A 14,462-nucleotide genomic window follows, 5' to 3' on the forward strand; every position below is an offset into this window, starting at 1 on the left:
TGGAAACATATACCGTGCTCATGGATGGGAAGAATTAATATCATCTAAATGTCCATACTACCCAAAGCAATTTATAGATTCAACGCAATCCCTATTAAGATACCAATGACGTATTTCACAGGAATAGAACAGACATTTCAAAAATTTATATGGAACCATAAACGACCCCGAATAGCTCCAGCAATTTTGAGAAAGAAAAACAAAGTAGGAGGGATCACAATACTGGACATCAAACTCTAGTACAAAGCCACTATACTCAAAACAGTCTGGGACTGACACAAGAACAGACCCATAGACTGGTGGAACAGAATAGAAAGCCCCGAAATAATCCCAGGTATATATGGGCAACTAATATTTGACAAAGGGGGCAGAAGCATAAAATGGAGCCAAAATAGCCTCTTCAACAAATGGTGTTGGGAGAGCTGGACGGCTACATGCAAAAAATTGAAATTGGATCATCAGCTGACCACATGCACAAAAATAAACTCAAGATGGATAAAAGACTTAAATATAAGTCGCATCACCATCACAGTCCTAGAGGAGAACATAAGCAGGAAACTCTCAGATATCCCACGCAGCAATTTTTTCACTGATATGTCTCCTAAAGCAAGGGACATAAAGGAAAGAATAAACAAGTGGGACCTCATCAAAATAAGAAGCTTCTGCACGGCAAAAGAAAACATCAGCAAAATGAAAAGGGAGCCAACCGTATGGGAAAATATATTTGCTAATGATACATCAGATAGAGGTTTGATCTCCAAGATATATAAAGAACTCACTCGACTCCACTCCGAAAAGACAAATGATCCAGTCAAAAAATGGGCAAAGGACCTGGGCAGACGCTTTTCCAAGGAAGAAATACGGAGGGCCCAGAGGCATTTGAAAGGATGCTCGGCATTGCTAGCCATTAGAGAAATGCAGATCAAAACCACCATGAGGTACCACCTCACACCGGTCAGAATGGCCATAATAAACAGATCAACAAACAACAGGTGCTGGCGAGTCTGTGGAGAAAAGGGAACCCTAGTCCACTGTTGGTGGGAATGCAGACTGGTGCAGCCATTGTGGAAAGCAGTGTGGAATTTCCTCAAAAAGCTGAAAATGGAACTGCGTTTTGATCCAGGGATTCCCCTGCTGGGTCTATACCCTAAGAACACCAAAATGCCAATACAAAAGAACCTATGCACCCCAATGTTCATAGCAGCACAATTGACAATAGCCAAGTGTTGGACGCAACCTAAATGCCCATCAGTAGATGATTGGATCAAAATGTGATGGTACATGTACACAATGGAATAATACGCAGCAGAAAGTAAAAGAGAACTACTAAACTTCGCGACAGCATGGATGGAACTGGAGAGCATTATGCTAAGCGAAATAAGCCAGGGGGCGAAAGTCAAATACCATATGATCTCACCTATAAGTGGAAGCTAACCAACAATACAAAGATTCAAGGAAAATAAGACCAGGAACACTGAAAGGAAAAGAAATCAAGTGAGACAAGAGGGAAGGAGAGAGGAAGGGGCAGGGAAAAGGAAGGGGAGGGGAAAGTCAAGGAACATATAGCAAGGACTCATGGACAAAACCAAAGGGGAAGAGCTGAGGGAGTGAAGGAGGGAGGGGGCAAGGAAAGTGGTAGTGGGGAGGCAGAGACAAATGTTTTTGAAAAAATAAATTAAAATAAAATTTTAAAAAAAGAAACAAGATAGAAAAAGCGACTTCCTTTCACTGCGGGGTGTTACATGATTAGCTGATCTTGGCCCTGGTGCACTGTGCTGGGCAGCCTGGGTTGTGGTACCGACTTCTCTCCTTCAAAGGGAGAGCTCCCACAGCCTCAGGGTGCTTCGTGGTCATGATTGGGCCAGCGTCTGTAATGGCCTCACCCTTTCTACGGCTCTCAAGGTGGTTTTGCCCATCCTTGGTTAAAAGTCTCTTTTTTAGGAAGTCTTCAGTTTATTTCAGGTGACTGTTCCCCTCTATAGTTTTGTTTCCAGTTTGGTTTGGGGAGGAGGTATGCTCATATCTGCCTACTCCACTGCCATTTTGAGACAGCTTCTGTTCAATTTTTCTTCAGTTTTTTTTTTTTCTGTTATTCAGGTTGGCTAACTTCTATTGCTCTATCATCAAGTTTACAGAGTCTGTCTTTCCTCAACCTGAATATTCTCTCAACAACCCCTTCACTGAATATTTCACTTTAGTTGTTATACTGTTTTACTACAGATTTTATTTTTGTAATCAGATCATTTTGTAATTTTTGTCTCCTTGAGAATGTCTATTTGTTCATTGGTAATTTTATTGATTTGTATTTACTCTAATTTTTTAAGCATGGTTTTCTGTAGTTCTTTGAATATGTAAATATGTAAATTCCCACTTCCAAATATAAATCTTGTATTTACAATGACTGCTTCAAAGTTAAGGTCTGCTAAATAAAACATATGGACACACTCCGGGACAGTTTGTGTTGAGTTGTGGTTTTCATTTTGTTTTTTCTTCTGAATAGTCACACTTTTCTGATTCTGTTCCTGTCTTGTAATTTTTTGTTGAAAATATATTGTGTCATATCTAGTTTCTGATTTTTTCCCCCAGAAGTTCCTGTTTTTAATGTCTGTTAGCTTAGAAATTCTGTGAAATATGTTCTCTGTGGTGTGTGGCTGCTGCTATCTCTTCTTAGTTTTTTATTTTGTTTTTAATGCTCCTATTTTTAAGCATAGCATCATGGGTTCACCTCTTTATCTCCATAGCTTAGTGATAGCCAATCACTAAGAGTGATTGATCAAGCGTGTTGATTATATGTCCCATCTTCTGCTGAATGGATATGGGTATGTACTGGGTAGCACATTCAAAAATTTCAGGAAATTTTGAGTCATTCCCTAGCTTGTACTTTCTTCTACATCTTTTCATGTCTCTCCTGCATATGGTCATAGCATCAGGGTTGACCAGCAGTGTTTGACTGGCTTTCATTCTTTTGGGTCCACTCAGCACATACAAAGCTTCAGCCAAGCATATGCTTACTGCAGCTATGAACACAACCTCAAACCAACAAACCTTCTGGCCCTTCATGTTTGGACACAACTGGTTTTGTCAGTTCACCACCGCATCAACCTCCAGCTGAAGTTATGAGAGGTCCCTAAACTCAGTCGCTTCCCTTGGATCTTGGGTCACCCTGTCTACACTGAGAAAATGAAACACAAGGCACAAGCCTCAGTAAATCAAATTCCATGGAAAAGCACACATATTTGGTATAACATTCAGGATTATCTTAGAGCTGCCTGCTCTTACCGCCTTACAGTTTCATGGTACAGCATCTGAACAGTCCTGGGCATAAGATAACTGGAGTCAACTTTGTATATAAAAAGTGAGGAACCCAGTCTGGGTGGCTCAGTTGGTTGGAGCATTGTCTCAGAACAACAAACAGTTGCAGGTTTGAGTCCAATCTCTGGTCAGAGCACATTCAGGAGGAAATTAATCAATGTTTCTTTCTGACATCATTGTCTCTCTCCTTTTCTCTGTCTCTCTCTCCCTTCCTCTCTCTCTAAAATCAATAAACTTATCCGCAGTGAGGACTAAGAAAGTGGAGAGCCCCTACCCACAGACTACGAATTTGCCTGGTAATAACCACCTGCATGTGTATGCAAATGGATATTTTCTTTACATTACTTGTGGTCTCTCGAATGTGAGCAAACTTGGTTGTGGTTTAACTGACCTTATTTTATCTTTTAACACCCAAGCCACTGCTTGCACAGACCTAACTAGTAGGGGCCGGTTTGACTTTGAGCATTTTCCACGAATCAACCACATTTGCCAGAGCATGTCAACAAAGGAAGCCTGAGAAGCTAAACCACCATCAGCCCCAGCAGCACCCTCCCACCAGCCACGCTGTCGCCTCCACCACCTTCTCTCCCCTCCATTACCGCCCACTTCAGGGCAGCCCAGGCCGAGCTGAGGAAGGAAGTCGCTAAGAAGTTTGAAGCCCCAAGAGTTGCCACCTTGTAGTGCTCAGCTGTGAAACTGGCCACACAAAACATTCAGTGATTTTCAAGTGTCGTCCATGCTCCTACCTTCCCAATACAGAAGTAGTGTCCACTAACTCAGCGGTTTTCAACCTTTTTCATGTCATGGCACACATAAACTATTAAAGGTCTGTGGCTCACTAAAAAGTATAATTGATCTGACATGAAATAGGTATAATTTTTATTGATTTACAAAAATAATAATAATAATTGCCTACTCTTTTGTGCAAAGTGACTTTTAAAAAAAATTACAGGCCTATACTTGTAGATGAACATTTCTGGTACCATGACTTAAAGAATCAGGCCCAGCCTTATTATGTGACGTGACCAATAAGATGCAAGCCTATTATATGATCTACGTATTTATGGTGCAAGACAGGGAATTCATGCCAGAGTGCTGTTGTTCTATTGGCCTTTGCCTTTCTTATTATTTGACAAACTCAGGGAGAAGAGCTCAGTGCCCCTACTAAATAGCCAGGTATTGCGTGTTTTAAAAATTCTTGTGGTACTCTGATTGAAAGTCATTGCTTTCATAGAGGGTATCGGCCTAAAGAGCTCTGACCAATTTAATGAGAATCAAGGAGTAGATGTAATTAAATATAATCTTTCTTGTATCTGTTTGGTCTTACTTTTTTTCTGAATGGGAACGTCCAGTTGATTTCAAAAGGAACCTGATTCACAAAACCTAAAGCTGATTGCAAACAAATAAAATCTTCCCAACTTTATATGAGACCTTGATTTAACTCTAATATAACAAGTATATAACAAGTTTTACTTTTAATCATTTCATTAGAGGAAATATAAAAATATACAATTACTTATTTTTTTCACCCACCTACCACACACTGAACATTTTGTTTCATGTCTATGTCTATGTCTATGGTTTTATAAAGTATTCTACATTCGCCAGGTAAATATGCAGTCCCTATATACAACATAAGAGCTCTAGGATGTATAAGTAAAAGGAGTAGTGCAGAAGAATGTATTGTATACTACCTTTGTGTACTAAGAGAGGAGATAAGAATATATAGACATGTGCATATATATTGATATATGTACATTCATAGTTGCATAATAAAACCTAGAAGGATGCCCAAGGAACAAAACTGTGACCTGTGAGATACCAGGGTGGCAGAAACAGAGGCTGAAGCAATATTTCTTAATGCAATTTTTAAAGTGTTTTGTTTTTGGATCCACATGAAGGTATTATCTAACAATTTTAGTACAGTTCTGCTATGCATAGTATTTTTTCTACAACACTTCCTGATTGATACTTCACTTCTTAAAGTAATCTACATTTTTTGAAGATGCATAGTAATCTGTCATATGACATTCTTTTTTTATTCTTTTAGTTTCTTATTGGGCATTTGGGTTAATTTGTGGCTGCTCTAAATGTGCTACAGTCAATGAACATCCTCACACATGAACCTTAGTCCACGCCTTCTGTTTCCTTAGGAAATTGGTGGGCTGATGGTATGAACCAGGTTGTGGTACCTTCTCCCGTGGGATGGGCTCTGCGATGGCTCCTCGCTGCCTGAGAGCAGAGGCAGCGGCCCCCCAAGCTCAGGAGCTATTCCAGTCACTTGCTGGCCTCAAGCCCAGCCACAACGTAGAATTAGCGCAGGAGGCTGTTTAAAGTCCGATGCCTGACTTTGTGAGGAAGTCTGGGCCTCAGTGATTTTCAAAGGCTCCAAGAAGAGAGCCATTGATGCAATGGGTAAAACAGCAGAATTTAAGTCAAATGGCCCTGGAATCATGTGGACTCTGGCACAACTCCGTGATTGGCCTCGGGCATATCTCTTGCCTCCCTGGTCGTCCCCTCAGTGAAAGGAGCGTGATCCCCATACTGTGGTACAGTGAGAGCATTAGACACAGAGCATGCAGACTGCTGGGTGGAATTCCTGCTGCTCACTATGTTGCAGGTACTTGCTGTTACTCAAACAAAACAAAAGAAAGCAAACAAAAATAGCCTAAGAGAGCCTGACAGAGATCATACATTTACCCGGTGAGTTTTCATGCTCTCGAAGTGTTGGATTTCTAGCTTTTTGGCTGAATTCTATCATGTTGATATAGTATCTCTGGCTTTCTTATTATTCAGAATTCCTAATTGGCAATTATATAGGACTTCGATTAGTATAAAGGGAAAATTGAGCATTACTTAATTGTAGCCTGCTCGATTGACAGAAAACTTTAAAAAAAAAAACTATGAGTATATGAAGAAAAAAATCCTGAAACAGTGGGGAGAATTCTTAATTGAAAAAAAATTTGAAAATTGTTTCCTTGAAGTTTCCATTTTTCTGTGGTTGAGAAGTGTATGGAGTACACTAGCCCTATAAAGACTAGAGACATGAGTGCTTTATGTAGAATTGTATAAATCTCTGCCCAGTGGTTCCATTGAGCACCTGTGGATGCAGCCTGCTGTTCTGGTATTTTTTTTCTCCAACCAAGTGGCATGTACTTTAATGACAGATACCTGATTAGTGGGTGGGAAGTCAACATTTAAAAACCTTCCCTACACAAAAAAATTGTGTGTAGGTTTGTTATAACCCTCTAATTGTTTGAACAGGATAGGAGTAAGGAGAGGAAGTGTGAGCAGGTGAATAGTCAGTCCTCTTCGTCTGCTCTTAGCCTAATAAGAAGGAAATTTTCCCATCTTAATTCAAACCTAAAGGAACCTGTTTCTACTCCAGTAGCAAGTAATGTAGAAGTTATGAGCAGAGCTCCTGTAGCCAGATTATTTGGGTTCAAATCCCATTTCTACTTGCTATTAGCTGTCTTACTAAGGGATATACTTTAGCCCCTCTTTGCCTCAGTTTCCCCAAATGTAGAACAGACATTATTGTACTCGTTTCATGGGGTTCTTTTTCTTAAAGATTTTATTGTTTATTTTTAGAGAGAAGGGAAGGAGGGAGAAAGAGAGGGAGAGAAACATCAATGTGCGGTTGCCTCTCAAGCACCCCATACTGGTGTCCTGGCCCACAACCCAGGCATGTGCCCTGACTGAGATTTGAAACAACGACCCTTTGGTCCATAGGTCGGGTGGTCCACAAGTCGGCACTCAATCCAGAGAGCCACACCAGCCAGGGCATATAGGGTTCTTGAGAGAAACAAGTTAACACTTGCTTAAACCAGTACCAGTAAGCAGTATGTAAGCATTTGCTGTTTTTACTTCATCAGGATGTTAATTATTGAATTTGTAAATTGTGCTAGAAATCTGAAATTATTGAGAATTTCAACATCTTCTTCTAAAGATGAGTAAATGTAGGAAATACGACATGGTCAAGAGCAAATGACACTGCTAGTTGGAGCCAGACCAAGTAACAGAGGCTCTAAGTATGGAGCGTGAGGCAAAAGTTCTGATATAGTGTCCCTCCCACCTCACCACCACGTGGCAGTGCTGCTGTGATGGAAAAGTACTGGACTCAAAAGGAAGTACAGCTACCTCCTTCCTCAGAAATGCCCATGGACATACCAGACACTCCCACAAGGTGATTCTCAGGAAGTCTGGACCCGTTCAGTCTAAGGGAGTGTTGGGAAACACCCAGCCTAGTTTCAGGAGCCATAACCCTGTCAACAAGCTGCAGGGCCCCAAGGCTGGAAATAACCAGGAGGCCTTGGAGAAACAGGCTCCTGAGGTGACTTGAACTGCTCCCCTGGGCAAGGGTGTAGCCCTTGCCTCTCTGCTTTGCCTTGTCATGGTCCCTGCCAAGGACAGGTAAGACCCCTTGGGGGAGGGGCAATCTAAGACAGGCCATCAACTGATATAGGCAGCAAATAAGAAATTGGGGGACATAGAGAGAGGGCAAAAAGCCCAATGCACCTCTCGGCTTGGCTTGGACATGGCCAGAGTCCTCTTTGCAGCTGAGAAGCAATCTCATCCCTTGGTGTTCCCCTCCCGGCGCCTGGCTCAGGCTTGAAGTGGTGCAGGGAAAACAGCCCTAAATCATATCTGGCGGGTCCCGGGGTAATCGGGCCTAAAAGTAAACTCTTTAGAGTGTGTTCTGTTCCTCCCTCAGATCTCTGGTCAGCTCATGCTGTAAAGGACCTTCACATTATCTACACCCCTTACCCTTTATCATTAAGGCACTTGCCCTTGTCTTCATTCTCTTTTGTTTAGACTAGTCTCCTCTTGGACCCATGTAAATCAGTAAGTTCCTGTCACTTGTTTTCTTAAAGGTATCTATTCTCTGTGAAACTTAACATGCTACTGTAATGAGTGTACGTATGCATTCCTGTTGCCTAGCCCACTGACAAACTTTTCAATAAAAGCCTTGGAACAAAGGGCGATGGGGCCTTCCCCAGTAGGAGGGAAGTGCCCCGTCTGCTCTCCCGGCACACAGAGAAGTGTTTGCAACATTTTGCGTTTATTCCCTCTCATCTGTGACAAGCCCTGGACGGGCTCTGCAGGTTTCAGAGCCCTGCTCCCACCTCAGCTGGCGGCAGCTGCTTCCCTCAGGTTTCAGGGAGCGCTGCGTTCTCTGGTTGCTCCCACGCGGCGGCGCACCCCTAAAGCCGCTGCCGCGCAGTGCAGTGCAATAAGGGAGGAGCTGGAATATCAGAGTGGTGCACGAAGCGGCACCATCAAAGGCCTTGCATTGCCTGAGAGTCTCAGTTCATTTCATTAATACCCCAAGGAGGAGTTGCAAATCTAGGGCACACATAAAATAAGGCAGGATTTTAAAACCACTGATAATAAAGGGAGCGATTATGGTTGTTCCAGAGTATGCAGTTGAGGAGAAAACAGAGATGCACCCATAAGTCCTTCAGAAAGTTCTCACTAACTTTGGAGAAGAGGCGCAGCATGATTTTTTCTTCCCTGCTGAAAAGTAGTGGAAGGGGAAACCACATGATACTGGTAACAAAATACAGGTTCTGAGTTTAGAGAGACCTGGCTTCAAATGACTATTACTTACAAAACGGTGACCATGACCAGGTAACATTATAATTTACATTTGTAAACTGTGGACCGCACCTACCCACAAGGGCCCTGACAGGATGAATCAGATTGCCCGGCGCGTAGCAGAAACTCACTGAGTCCCCTATTCCATCCACATCAAACCTGCTGCAGGGAAATATGACTAGAGATGATTGTCAAGGGGGGTGTGTGTGTGTGTGTGTTTATGATCTATTATTTCTAAAGTAAAGCAACTAACAGTAGTTGCTGAGGACTTGCATGCACCAGACATTATTAACTCATCTAATTCACACAACTCCAGGAAACCAGGCACTGTAACTTCATTTTACACATGAGAAAATTAAGGCACATAGAGTTCAAATAGGTTCTCTGAGGTCACCCAGATACCAACACTAGACCCAGGATACGAATCCAGCACTTCGGGTCAGAGGAGAGGGGCTCAGCCCTCACCACCCTGCCTCTCCAGTGTCAGAGCAGTTCTCGTGGGTCATTGTGAGAATCAGGAAACCAGATGCATGTGAAACGCTGGCATAGATCTGAGCACACAGTGCCAATCATGGCAGATATTATGCTGTCACCATTGGACTATCCCAAACCAAAAGAGTATGTGAATGGTGACTTTTGAAAGAGAAGTAAGCTGGGCACCTTCACTGGGCTCTGGCCCCCTTGGAATCTGTGCCCCAAAGAAAGGATTGCAACTAGAGTCTCAGGGAAAGAAACACAAAGGTAGCGTTGGCCATGACGACAGTGCAGTATTTGAGAGCTCATTTGCCATGTTCCTCCTTAGCTGGGACCTCAAATAGATGTATCAGATTAAACTACATGGACAAAAGTAGATTTTTTTATTAAAAAAAATTTATTGTGCTTATTATGAAAAACAAAACACAGAACACAAGGAGCCAAGATGGCAGCTTCTGGGTGTGCGACATGGAAGCTCTGGGGCGGTTGTCTGGATGAGGAGCACTGAGGAACATGACTAGGAGCTGCATGCTGTCTGTACGCAGAAGGCGTGGTGATGTGGGTTGGCGAGAGGAGCTGATTAGGGTTATGGGAAGAGTGGTGACAAAGGGCACCCTTGGGCCCTGTGCCTGAGTAATGGCAGACTCTGTTATTGCTACAGAGAGAAGTTTTCTTTTGCCCAGGGGTGTGAAAACCATTATGCAATAATGACATAATAGAAAAATGCATGTGAACTGAAATAATCCAAAGCAACAAAGTCTGACTAGATCCTCAGTGGACATGTCCAGGGAAAATAAATGAAGAACAATTGTTGATCCTTTTGTGCCGTCATCTGTTATGAACTCTTGCCATGGCCACGGACGGCTGTTCTCCTAAACAGACAGAAGGGAATGATGGCAAAGTAGACCAGGCTCTTGAGAAGGAGGAGGAGGTAGGTGTAGTAGGCGGAGGTATTTGTGAGCTGCAACTTCAGTAAATATAGGAGAAGTCATATAATTAGTTTCATCAGTTCTTTTGAAAGGATAGGAACTATTAATGGGAGGGGGTCATAATTATTTACATTTATGATCTACATCGAAGTGACACCTCCACACCACCAACCCCAAGATAAACAAACATCTACCACCACCACAACCAAAACAACTTAGGATGGAGCTTGCAGGTCAAGTCACTTAGAACACTCCAAATATTAAAATCTAAGATTATTTTTTTTAATGAGAGAGTCCAATGATAAGAACAAACTTGTGGTAAATAACTTGTATCATTTCTTCACACCCACAATGTCTCTAATTAAAAATAAAAGTTAATGTTCTTCATTAACCATTAACCAAATCCCAAATACTCTGGGAGCTTTGTTTGCAAACCTTTAATCTTATGTAATTTTTATAGTAACCTATGAGATTATTATTTTAGTTCCCATTTAACAAGTAAAATGAGGGCAGAAAGAGAAGAAATTTGCCCGATGTCATGCATTTAGTAAGCACCAGAAACCAGATTTCAATCCTAGCAACATGACTTCACAGAATAAATTTTTAGTCACTCTGTAATTCTGTATCTCTGAAAAGTGCAATAAATAATACCCTGATATCAAAGGGTTAAGTGTAAATATAAAGGTGACCTGCTGATGTAGAAGCATCTGAGTCATTGCGTGTGCATGCAGTATGATTCCTACTACGAGTACAATCCTTGAAAATATGGCAGTGTTCACAACTGGTGGCTGGGGATTTTAGCAGAGGGTTTTATGTTAACTGGAAGAAAGTGGTTAATCCAAATTCTCTGAAACTTTAAGAGGTTACAGCTCTCTCTCCTGTCTTTCCTGAATGTCCCTCATTGTGGCTCTGATACAATAAGATAATTGCACTTGATGTCCTTTAAGTTTTACAAGAAACAAATGATATCAAGGAACAATTGAAAGTAGTGATGGTGGGCCAGACTGCTGCTCAGTAAACCACAAGGCCAAGCCTTTTCCTGTGGAAATTTCCTTCTGACATGTTTTATCTCCATAGTGTCGGAACTCCAGAATGATTAGCACTTCGTGTGGAAAAGACCCTCAAGAGCCAATGTGCTCAGAAATCCTTTGGGTTCGTCAGGCAAGGTGTTAGCTGAGGTCCAGAGCCCCCTTGATACTGGGAATGGAGGAGAACTCAGAAGGACCAGAGCCAGTTCTCCTAGGTACTTTCTTTGTATATATGTAGAGAGAAAGGTCCAGAAACTTGTACATATTCTTTGCCAACTACATGAGATACCCTATGCTGGACATTCCATATATGTGATCTTATCTCCTCAATAACTGGGTTGGGTCTAATTATTCCTGGTTGGCAGGTGAGGAAAGTTTTCTCAGAAAATGTAAATACCCATATTCATGTCACTAATAATTAAAAGAACTGGAGTGGAAGTCCCATTTGTGGTACTGGGAAGCCAGAAACTGCCCCCAACCCCTGCACCAGCCACGTATCCAGTGTGTGTAGAGTCTTGGCTTTGAGCTTTCTTGCTCTATGACTTGACTCTCAGAGGAAGAATAAAGAACTGAGTAAGTGTATGAAACCTTAATTCCGATGGCCTGGGTTAAAACTCCAGATCTAGCTGTTTGGCATGGTGTAAGGGACTTCCTTTTAGCTCACTGCTCTCATCTGTCAAATGGGAAAAAAATATTGTACACTTCACATAAGTATTATGAGGATTAAACAAGTGAGTTCAGGTTATTAACTACTAGCAAAAACCAAAGACAAAAAAAATCTAAAAGTAACGATATCACATATTCCCTAGTCATTAGGAACAAAAGCCATACAAATGAATAAATGTTGAATTAACCTTGTGTTTAAATAACCCTGAGCATATCATGGCATCATTTAACTCACAGTCACCTCATATGAAAAACTAGCATTTGCTATATTAAGATGACTACTACAAAAGGGTGGATTGACTTCAATAGCACTCAGTCTATTCTGCACAATTCAGCATTTCTGACTTTTCTATTTTAAGCTAGAGAAGTTCAAAACTTATGCTGCTCAGGACGGAGAAATACTATAGCATGTCATAAAGACAAATAGGTGCAAAATCTTACCACTCTTGTCTTTCAGACAATCTTCTATTGTAGGGTGAATACCAGCAACCTCTGCAAGAAATGAGAGCAATTATTAATGAGTTGTTCATAATCATTATTTGACAGTGTGTGTCTGTGTGAGTGGATAGGTAGATAGATAGATAGATAGATAGATAGATAGATAGATAGATAGATAGATAGATAGAATCTGCCCACAGAGGAGAGAAGTATTAAAAATAAGAGCCCAACAATTCCAGGAAGATATGCTCAGACTCTATGTAATTCAGTATACCTAATTCACATATTGTGTTTCTGCACATAGACATGCTGTTCATGAAGGATACATTTTTTTCTTTTTAATCATAACTGGAGGGTCCTACCCAAGACTCCCTGTTTTCCTCCTGCATTCATCGCTCCTAGCACAGTGCCCACGGCAAAATACTTCTTCAATACTCATGACACTTGTTGATGGGAAAAAATAAACAGAAAAAGGAGCTGCTCTGCAGTCTTCAGCACACACTGCTGACATGAGCAGTTGCTACCAAAATAAATTTGTTTAATCATAGAATCCATTACAGAATCATACAGGTTTGAAGGAATTGGGTGTAGACAAATTTCCCATCTAAGCCATGCTTTTCCCATTCATTCATAAACCCTATGACTCCAGCTCACGTACATGATTTCCTGGAGTTGTGGTCTTTGTGGACATGAAAACATATTAAAGAAACTAATGTCTATTGAGTGATTATTACTGTGTGGCATAGTGTATGTTAAATGCTTCAGATGCGTCATCTGATTTCATCTCCCAGTAACACTGAAGTGAGTTGTATTTTGGACTCCATGTTACAGGTGAGAAAGTGAGGTGCAGAGAGTACCAGTAACTTGCTGAGAGTCATACCAGTGAGCAACAGAGACAGCATTCAAAGGATCGCTGTGGGGGAGTAAATGGAAGGGAACATGTGGAAGGTACTCTGTAAAAATAACCCGTAGAATATTATTTTTTTAACATGACACATATTTATTCTGATATATTATAGTTCTGGAGGCCAGAAGTCCGAAATCAGTTTCACTGGGCTGGAGGCTCCAGAACAGAGTCTTTTTTTCTTACCTTTTTCAGTGACTAGAATTTTATCTTTTGCATCCATTGGCTCATGGTGCTGCATTGTCACAGCTTCTGTCACATCTCCTAAAGAGAAACAACATCATTCCACCATGGTAGGCACTGAGAACATCGCCTCTTCCCGATACCTTCATCATGCTTACCAAATGACCTTTACGTTACAGGAGCTCCGCATTTTAGTGCAATTCTTTCCAGAAAGAAAAGATAAACCAAGTCATGTTTATAGCTGCATTTATCTACAATGTTTTAAAAAGGCAAATACACATACAAAGACAAAATTTCTTAAGGTTCATTGATGATCAGATGCAGGAAAACAGTGCAATGGTTGCTTTGGTTTATCCTTCTTCTACTAGGATGTTCCTGACCATAAGGAGTGCAGTTTTATGCGCTCCATGAGATCTTTTTCTGGTGTGCACTAAAAATAAAGGTGTGAGGTATAGGCTTTGGGGTAAATCCCAAGATCGAAAATATTAGTGTAATTATGTTGAGATGTTAAAATATCCTCAAGGATTCATATTACTGTGCCTTAAAAGTCTGTTAATTTTCTTTACAATGACCTTATTCATTAAAAAATAAATAAAAATCTCTTATCACCATGTAATGGTTGAGGTAAAAACCATAAAGTAATAACTTTTCATAATAAAATTAGTTTGTGTGTCCTAATTCTTCTTCCTAATTTGATGGGAAACTTGTACTAGGTTAGATTTATCTCTCTTTGAAAACACTCCTTTCATCTGTGCTACGATGTTTTAGCTTTTATCAAAAACAAACAAAAAAAAATAGCAAATAAAAAACTTACAAGAAATAGCATTGGAAACTTGCCACAGAATGACAGTAACCAAATGCCCCCATTAGCTTAGTTGTGAGAAACCCGCAGGGCACATGTGTTACTGAAATTAAATGTCAAGTACAACG

General features: G+C 41.0%; 1 gene segment (V, D, J or C); it reads right to left on the bottom strand.

The window, feature by feature from the left end:
- Positions 1–10,219: 10,219 nt before the first annotated feature.
- LOC129063521 (T-cell receptor gamma chain C region C10.5-like) overlaps positions 10,220–14,462 on the bottom strand; it is a 36,865-nt gene continuing 32,622 nt past the window's right edge. The window contains 3 exon segments of the C gene segment in view: positions 10,220–10,351; positions 10,660–10,668; positions 11,019–11,055. Coding sequence covers positions 10,220–10,351; positions 10,660–10,668; positions 11,019–11,055 — 178 coding nt within the window.

This window comes from Pteronotus mesoamericanus, unplaced genomic scaffold, assembly GCF_021234165.1.
Source record: "Pteronotus mesoamericanus isolate MK-2021 breed Mesoamerican mustached bat unplaced genomic scaffold, CSHL_Meso_final scaffold_85, whole genome shotgun sequence".
NCBI classification, from domain to species: Eukaryota; Metazoa; Chordata; class Mammalia; order Chiroptera; family Mormoopidae; genus Pteronotus; species Pteronotus mesoamericanus.